General features: G+C 40.2%; 1 protein-coding gene across 1 annotated transcript; it reads right to left on the bottom strand.

Moving 5' to 3' along the window:
- Positions 1 to 1223: 1223 nt before the first annotated feature.
- gpatch4 (G patch domain containing 4) lies at positions 1224 to 7818 on the bottom strand. Its single transcript, XM_071907143.2, has 8 exons — positions 7701 to 7818; positions 6423 to 6501; positions 6251 to 6324; positions 5093 to 5185; positions 4306 to 4419; positions 3546 to 3664; positions 3201 to 3251; positions 1224 to 2990 (listed from the first exon to the last, which is right to left on the bottom strand). The coding sequence occupies exons 2-8, from the start codon at positions 6499 to 6501 to the stop codon at positions 2168 to 2170; spliced, it is 1353 nt and encodes a 450-aa protein (XP_071763244.1). The 5' UTR covers positions 7701 to 7818; the 3' UTR covers positions 1224 to 2167.
- Positions 7819 to 8846: the final 1028 nt, after the last annotated feature.

Genomic DNA, 8846 nt, shown 5'->3' with positions numbered 1-8846 from the left:
ACATTTTTTAATTTTTTTAAATGTGACAAATAGTAAAAATAAAGAAAAATGCGTGTCCATACTTTTGACTGGTAGTGTACAGTATATACCTCAGCTCTTTCACTTAAGTTTGGAAGAAATATAGTGTGTGCAGACTATCAGCTAAAACCTAGAATGGAAAATGTAATAATAATAAAGGTCATTTCACATGCCACAGCGGCATCTTGAATCAATTGCATTGCATTTACTGTCAATGAATGTGTACATTGTTGTAAACGAGAGGGGAAGGAGTGTTGAGAGAAACATTTCATTGTCACACAGTTCATTAGTTCGCCCGACTTAAAGCAAGTCCTCAAAGGTCACATTACCAAATCTTCCAGAAACATACCGCCTTTTACCAAAGTTGCTAATGATTAACAACCATTAAAAACAGCAAAATATTAATCTTAATAATCATGATGGTTTCACTCCCATATAGTTTTTTCCAAATTATCTGATAGTGTAAGGGGAAATGCCCATTTTAATAATTCGTTATTTTTGTGGTCCAGGTCTAGGACAGTTCAGTTAATATTTGTGAAAATAAACAACCATATACCAGACAACAGAGAGCTTAAAAATTTTTTTAAAAAAAAGAATCTGAGGTGTCATCAAGATTAAAATCGCTGCTCCTTAGTCCCTCTGGGGATAAGAGCCTGATTCTGAACTGATGAACTTCTGAACTGAGGAGCTACGCACTTTATATGTTGACATCACAGATTTAAGGAAAAAATACCGGAGTATTTCACCAGGGAATTTCTACTTTTACTTCTAAGGGGCATTTTTTTTTTTTTACCAACAATTAGTTACGCCACAATTTATACTGTATATACCAACAACAGCTTTCAACAACATTTCTTTCTTTTTTTGGTATGTTGGTTCTTGTAGATTTCCACAAGCTTTTAAAGATTTCTCTTCTAACTTGCTTTATTTTATTTTTTTTTCATTTACATCATTTCATTGAGCTTCATTACAACAGTGGTCCAGTGTCCTCTGGATAACACTCGGCACACTCATTCAGAAACATTGTTTACTTTGTAGGGATAGATCTGAGATTATGTATAACATGCAGTATATTAGCTGTATTTTTGGTGAAGCACCCCTTTAACAGTTTCTGTATTTCTTTCACCACCTCCAACTGGAACAAAACAGGTTGTCCAATAAGAAACCTGCAGATCTGTGAGAGTCACACCGTAAACGGAGACAGCTTGATGTGTCAAGTCATTTAATTTGCATGTAAAGTTTACAAATTCATGTAATAGTTTGGCCATCTTATCTGTACTTCCAGGTCTCATGCCCTTATAATAGAAACACGGTACAGTGGTCAACGATTAAGCAATCACCTTCCTTGCAATCACTATGACAGAGCACAAATTAAAATGCCCTTGAAGAAAAGTTGTTCATGATGCAAAGGCTACACTGAATTCTTGGCATTTCATGTTGATTTTTAAGTTGCATTGTAAAATAAACATGAATTAAGCACTTCTTGAAATGTATTATCACAAGAGAGCGATAAAGGCAACTTGCTATCAAGTGTGTTTCAATGCAGCTTTCATGGTTTGACGTTGTTTCTCATCCTACAGTGCAAAGCATTAAGATGTCAACATTGACTGCTAGATCTTTAGCGTCAGTTCAGAAATACTGGGTGTGGGTGGCACTGTGAGGAACCAGGGAGCCGCTGTATTGAACCACATGGTCTGACTGACTGACTGACCCCGTCCAACACATTTCATGCTGTGTACAAACAACAATCTTAAAAACGATTACGTCGCCACCATAGCCTGTGCCTGCAACAAATCGCCAAACTGATCCTGATTTCCTCAGTCACTTAGAAGTTTGCAACAGGCTATGATAAATACTCTAGCTTAGTATTCAATATTATTGAAAAAAAACCTCTATTTGACACCATACAGTAAGGTTGTTCAATAAGTAAGACAGGACAGCTGCTGTTCATTCTCGATCTGGCTGCTGATCCACACTGTCATTAAAGATACTCTACAACCAATGGGAAAGCGATGTCAACAATTCATCCAGAGGCCCTGCTGTTAGAGCAGAGCCTCCAAATAGTTCATCTGTGTGGCACATGCTTGGCACAGCTGATTCAAGTGACTGCCAACTTCCTATCATGTCCACAGTGATATTTTCTGATGTACTACTCTTTGGACTTCTTCTTCTTCTTTTTCTTCTTTGGAGGAACTGCCTCCTCATTTACATTGCCGTGTGCTGTCTGTTTGTCCTTTTTACACCTTTTCCTTATCTGCTTTACTGTAGATTCCTCCTGCACAACTTTTGCTTCCTCCATAATTACTTCATCTTTTTTCTTTTTTGGCACACAGTCCCGGACCGGTTCTGATTGGCTGGATTCTGTATCGTTACTTTCTTCCACCTCTGCAGGAGCGGCACGCTCTCTGTGCTGTTTGGATTTCTTCTTCTTCTTCTTTGTTTTAGTGTCCGTGTCAGTCTCTGAGGAAACCTGTGCAGTCCCTTGTGGTCTCTTGCTCTCGTCAGTAGGTGTTGTGGTCTCACTCAATTCTCCATTCTCCTCTGCATTCCTTTTCCTCTTTTTATGTTTCCTCTTTGTTGTTTGAGAATGATCTGCCACGCCATTTTCTATGGGGATTAATTCTTCCTCAGTGGGAACTGCAACTGTTATTTCCTCGCCACCCTCATTTGAATTTTCCTTCTTTCTCTTTTTCTTCTTTTTGGGTCTAGTGTCCATTTCAGGGCTTTCAGAGACTGCTTCACCATTTAACTCTCCAGCAGATTTCTTCCTCTTCGTCTTTTTGCTCTGGGAAGCCTCGGTCGTCTCCTCCTGCCTCTCGGGGCTCTGGGCAGCTGACTGGGTGGTTGGTGTAACACAAACTGGTGAAGAACTTGCCGATTGGCTCTTCTTGCCATATTTAGCCATGAACTCCGCCTCCTGCTGCTCCAGCCTGGCTAACTTGGCGCTCATGGTCAAGCCGTGCCTGGCTCCTCTGCAGAAACATAAAACAACAGCATCCAAAGTGAAATTACATAGTAAAATGTATTTTCTTTGAACATATGATGTCATATGGTGTCTCATCATTCTTTGTTTTGTGACTTTTACATATACAAATATATAAACTAAAAGTGCAAATTTTAAAATTCAAGGAACAAATCCTTTCATGTGAGAATTAACACTCAAACTTTACAGGTCAGCTTACTTGTGAGCAGTGCGTCCTCCACAAGCCTTCATTAGATCAGCATCGGAAAGCCTGATGAATAATGATTAAATTTATTTGATTAGCACTTTTCAAAGCAGAGTTACAAAGTGCTTTACAGACAATAAAACAATAAATATAAGCCAATGGGATGAATAAATAATATGTCAGACATTAATTAAAAACAGGTATGAAAATAAATAAAATGGACAAAGTTCAGAATGAGAGGAGAGGACGGTAAGAAAATAAGCGCTCTGTAGTTGTCCTGATGTTGACAGCGATTCTGATAACACTTCGGAGTAAAAAGACATAGTTCTGAAAATAAGTTGCATGTGAGGAGGGTCTTACTTGGTGGTGCTGGAGAGGTCCAGTTGCTGGTCTTCATCATCATCTGAGCTACTACTACTGTCATCTGAGTCATCAGACTTTGGCTCTGGCTGCTCCTGACCAGACAGCAGCGTGGCTGACTGAAAGGGGAACATGGGAAAACTGTCAGTTCAGAATCACAGACATTTCCAAGTACAATAAATGTACAGGAATTTGTCTGGGTGACATTGGTTCAGAAACATTCTGATAACCTAATGTGTTCACACCAACCACGTTTGGAGCGGTTTATTCAAACTCTGGAGTGTTTACTCCGTTTGTTTGGTTCATTTGGCCAAGTGCAAACAATACCTTCTGAACTTGGGCATCATCAAGTAACGGCATCAACACGCCTGAAAATGTTTGAAAAGCAGTAGCATCCAAAATGAACCGAGGAAGTCAAGCCACAACCTTGTGACTTTTGTTTACAAGCCCTGGTTCACTTGTAATTGGGCAGTAAGCCTAAACCAAACAAATACAAAAATGCTAAGTAAACTTTTCCACTACGGTTCAGACCAAAGAAAACAAACTGCAGGTGTGATCGCAACCTTGAGGTTTCACAGTACATTTCAACATACATGGTACAAGGACAACAAGATCTCTCATACAGTGCACATACTATGGACAGTAGACTACACTTATCGTTTGATTACACCTTTAAGTGCAAGGTTGGTATACATGTCCTTTAGGTCAGTTATGTAGTGGGTAAGGCAAGAACTTAATTTTTCACAACATATAAGTTTACCTTGACGAAGCATCCGTACAGCTTGGCTTTAGCCAGCGAGGCTTTAGTTGGTTTTTTATTGGAGATCATCCCCTCGTCATCTTCCTCCACCGTCTTCTTCACCTGAACACCACTCTGAACCAGGCAGACGAAGAAGAGAGAGGCATTATAGCTAGGAGGTCCGGGGGCTTGCTTTCCCAGAGAGAAACTTTGGAAAAATTTGTGTTCAACATGCTATTTCTAGTAATATTTTAATGATTTGACAGTGATGAATGATTTTTTACGTTAAGTTAATGGCACTACAAAAGGCAAAGGGCAATTTTGGTTCAAAAAATTTGCAGTTAAAGGGAATGAGCAGAGGAGGGTTAAAACACGTATTACAGTAAGTGCATCACTTTCATGATCACTTCCAAGTTGTTGCTTTGAGCCATCAAGTCGCTCCAACAAATATTCTCATGTGAACGCAGCACAAACTTCATAAAGGGAGGGGGCCTAATTCATAGTAGAGTGTGACATGAAGGGAGAAAGACAATTCAGTACTCTCCATCTTGAACGTCGAACTGAGTTTCCCTGGTCATGAGACAGCCGACGCCATTTGTCACATTTATGAGTAAACAAGTTAAATATAACAAGTGATTATTCCTCATTATGAAACAGACACCCACCCCCAGAAAAACAAATCATCAGAGTTTGCGTCCCTAGCTTAAGATAAGTGCATCCAGTCCACTGATTGTGTTGTGTTGTGTACAGGTGATTGTGTGTGTGAGTGTGTGTGTGTTTTGTCGTGATTTGCTAAGGTAGGACCTACCTGGTCAGATTCCACCTGCAGGCTGGAAGAAGCCTTATTGAAGACATGGTCCCACCAATGGAAGGTGAACTGCTCTCCTTGCTTATGGCCGACCTGATATGGGAGGGCAACGTCTGAGTCTCCAAACAACAACATTCGGCATAAAAAACAGAATTTGGAGCAAAACAGTAAGGGATGTGGCACTAAATCTACAATTACCTCTACGCATCACTAACCTATTAAAGTTAGAGGAAACAGTGACTAAAACCAAACCAGAAAATCAGCGCTCTGATCAGGGTTCCTACACATTTTCCATTTCAAAATTCCATACTTTTCCAGACTCAAATTTCCAGACTTCTCAGTAGATTTTTCAGACCATATTTGACATCTGAGTACAAATAGCTAGATGTTTATTATGTAAATAAATGGTTTTAAAAACAAACTGTTAACATACATTCTGACTATGTATGCTATTAAGTTGCCAAATAATTGCCAGAAGATTGTAGCTAGGTACTGTAGCTCATACAAATCAATTAACACCAAACCCAGACAAGTTCAATGCACAGCATTTTATTCAATCCATCCGTTTACTTTTCTGATAACTACATCACTGCATAACTCATAAATGTTCAGACAAGCTTAATATTTGGTTATTTGTGATGCTATGCATATATGCAATTCAAATATATTGCCGCATTTTCTTTCAAACTAATTTGGTCGCGGATGTCCAGATTTGGTACAGTTGTAAGGCACTTGGGGCAGAGCTGTTTTGCAGGCTGTGACGTACAGGCGTAGAGGCAGCTCTGCGTAGGAGTGTGCGTTCAGTCGCACGCTATACTTCTTGCCTTGCTTTCGACGACATCAAGCTCGCTCTGGCCCACGCTCTCTCACACAGGGGTAAACATTTTGGCTGCGCTGACTGCCTGCTCCAAACGCCATGAAAAACACTCTGTTTGTATGATCAATTTATTTTTAGAAATTCTGAATTTTATATTTTAGAAAACAGAATAGGGGCAATAGTCTGGAAACACAAATATTTTTCCATACTCTCTTTTCTTTTTTCCATACTTATCCAGACCTGGAAATTACTAAAATCAAATTCCATACATTTCCATACTTTTCCATACTGCGTAGGAACCCTGTCTGATTTACAGACCAACTGACAGCAGAGATACTCACCCCTCCCTTGTCACATTTCACTTTGACTTTGATAGCTTCTGATATCCCATTCTCATCTCGCCCCAGTCCTTTACCTGAGGGCAGAGTGGTTTGAGTAAGATACACACATGCTGTCACAGTCAGTCACAGTGCGGTGGCGAGGTTGCTGCACTAACCAGGTCATGTGTCTTACCGTGTTCCCAACCGTGACGCAGGAGCTGCTGCTCTGCAAATTTCAAGCCACGACTCTTGTCTTGCACAATTTCTGCCATCTGTACAAAAGGAGAGTTTGCAGACATTTAGGTTGGCCAGTTTTTGAAAACATAGAATCCTGAAGACCGAAATATTCTCTTTTCTATTTACTTCTGGATAAAAAGGGAGAACAGTGGAGATTAAGGTCACAAAGAAATGGCATTTTGATGGTGTCTTGCTTGCGTAATTCAACACACGTCTGGTTGAAACAAGATGTGTGGGGCGGGAAATAAAGCAGAAAGGGACTGTTCAAAAGCGTTCAAAGATTCAAAAATGCATCGATTCTTTACAAAACAATACATTCCAGCTGACAGAACGCAACCCTGGTGTTTTTAGGAAAAGGGTGGACTGGACACCCAAAAAATGCACCGCTGTACCATGTTGCCACTCATGTCAATTTGAAATTTGTGAAGTTGCAGGTTTTATATGATGGGGCGGAGGCAGGGGGGATTGTTCAAAAATATGTGATGGTATTATTAGTTGGAATTTTTATGTACGGCTATTGGTACACCATTAGGTAATGTAATGCTAAAGTTTGATGTGATGTTAAAGTTTTCCAGAATGTAAAAGTAATGGGACTTTGATACAAAATATGAGGGAAAAAAACCTAAACAAGGTCGAAAACGTCATTTCATTGCGACTTTAAGGTGGGAAATCACCACCAGACACCAACTTCATCTTAGCGGTGGCTGAGAAATGTGTCTACGTTACTCTATCAGGCAGTTTGGCAGGTAACCCAACCACCGTCCACAGGACTTTGTTCGACAGTGTTTACATGTAAAATAGTGACAGTGGCTGGTGAAAAGTTAGCCTCCTTAGACCGAGACATGCGTCTTTACAGGCAGCTATGGGCTAGGAAATCCTGCTTTCCCTATTTCTGACTGTAGCAAGTTGAATCTCAGACACTTCTTGGTCTACACACACCATGTTTGTCTACACGCATCAACGTCAAGCCAAGCATCTCTGGCAGGTTAACAGTGAAGTCAATGGTTGATTTGCAATCCCGACTTCTTTTTAAACCCAAGTTAAATTAGTAAAATGTACATTTCCAGAAGAGAAATTATCCACATGGTGTATATTGAGGTTGACAGGCCTGTACTGATGTTAGTTTTAACGTCACGTAAAAGCAGACCGGTTCTTGCTAGTCTCCATAGCCTTCTATTAGCTGAGGTTTTACGACACTACACTTTAAGACAATAGCGATAACAAACAGCTTTACCTCTTGACGTCTTGTTTCATTAGAAGTGCATCACTAAAACCGTCGGATTGGACAAACATAAAGTTATATTCGGCAACAGTCTCAAGCCATGCGGTTTCCACCGAGCGCTGACATGACACCGGACGTACGTCACTGCGGGTACTTCTTCGTTTTCTCACCGGCAGGCTTGGTGCTGTCAGCGCTTGCCGCCACCCTCCGGTTAGGCGGCGCTGTTAGACCAATATTTAGATTTTGCTCACTTTTCCCGACCACCGTTTTTAATAGTTTTTTAGCACCAATTCCTGTCAGCTCTACAGATCTTCCCTTTCTCTACCGTATCTTTGGCAGGGCGGCATATTTCTCAGCCTCAGCCTCATCAAGTCATCAAAGCACAAGTCAAAGTCAAGTCCCAAGTCACCAGAACCCAAGTCAAGTCTCAAGTCTTCTCTTCATGCTTCAACTCCAAGTCTCTAGCAATTAAAAGTGTGACTTGAGTCTGACTCGAGTCCCAAGTCATGTGACTCGAGTCCCCACCTCTGCCTTACTCTTCTACTTTCAGGATCCCATGTGTAAACGCCTGCAGATGTGACATGCTTCAAGTGTCTATTAACCACAATGATAGGGTTCTATTATCCAAGGCTGAAGGAATATCAAAGTCAGTTTATGTATCTTCATCTCTTGACATGCCTCATAGAACATATCAGACACTTTTCAATTTCATATGGAAAAACAAACTTCATTACTTAAAAGATATTTTATGTAACACCAGATCAATTGGTGGTAAGTTATGAGACATTACAGTTTTTTTTTAGAATCGCTTAGATGCATTTTCCCAAACGTTAACCTCATTCTCAAAACTCTAACTGCAATTCCTGAAACAGTAAAAGTGTTTCTCACAACACTATAACCTACCACCCGTGCAAAAGAACCTAAAACACTCAAAACATTAACCACATAGGCCTAACATCAAAAGCTGGTCAACCACTAAAACACTGTCACCAAATGGATTGCACCCTTTGATGATTGCGTAAACACATTGACACAAAAAATGCTATAAAACTGGACCAACTGTGTGGCCTATATACAGTGCACATAACAGGACCATCCAGAAGCTATAGAATATACAATTTAAAGTTGTAAAGCAGCTGCAGGCTAAAAAATATCAAA

The sequence above is a fragment of the Centroberyx gerrardi genome, chromosome 12, assembly GCF_048128805.1.
Source record: "Centroberyx gerrardi isolate f3 chromosome 12, fCenGer3.hap1.cur.20231027, whole genome shotgun sequence".
Taxonomy (NCBI): Eukaryota; Metazoa; Chordata; class Actinopteri; order Beryciformes; family Berycidae; genus Centroberyx; species Centroberyx gerrardi.
The sequence above is the reverse complement of the archived record's forward strand: the minus strand, read 5'-3'. Positions and strand labels throughout refer to the sequence as shown.

Bases quoted from the DNA above. Each gene is read 5' to 3' on its own strand.
- gpatch4 (XM_071907143.2), bottom strand. From the start codon at position 6,501: ATGGCAGAAATTGTGCAAGACAAGAGTCGTGGCTTGAAATTTGCAGAG. The intron at 6,325-6,422 runs GTAAGACACATG...CTCTGCCCTCAG, and splicing joins GCGTCACGGTTGGGAACACG to GTAAAGGACTGGGGCGAGAT. The intron at 3,252-3,545 runs GTAAGACCCTCC...ATTATTCATCAG, and splicing joins GACCTCTCCAGCACCACCAA to GCTTTCCGATGCTGATCTAA.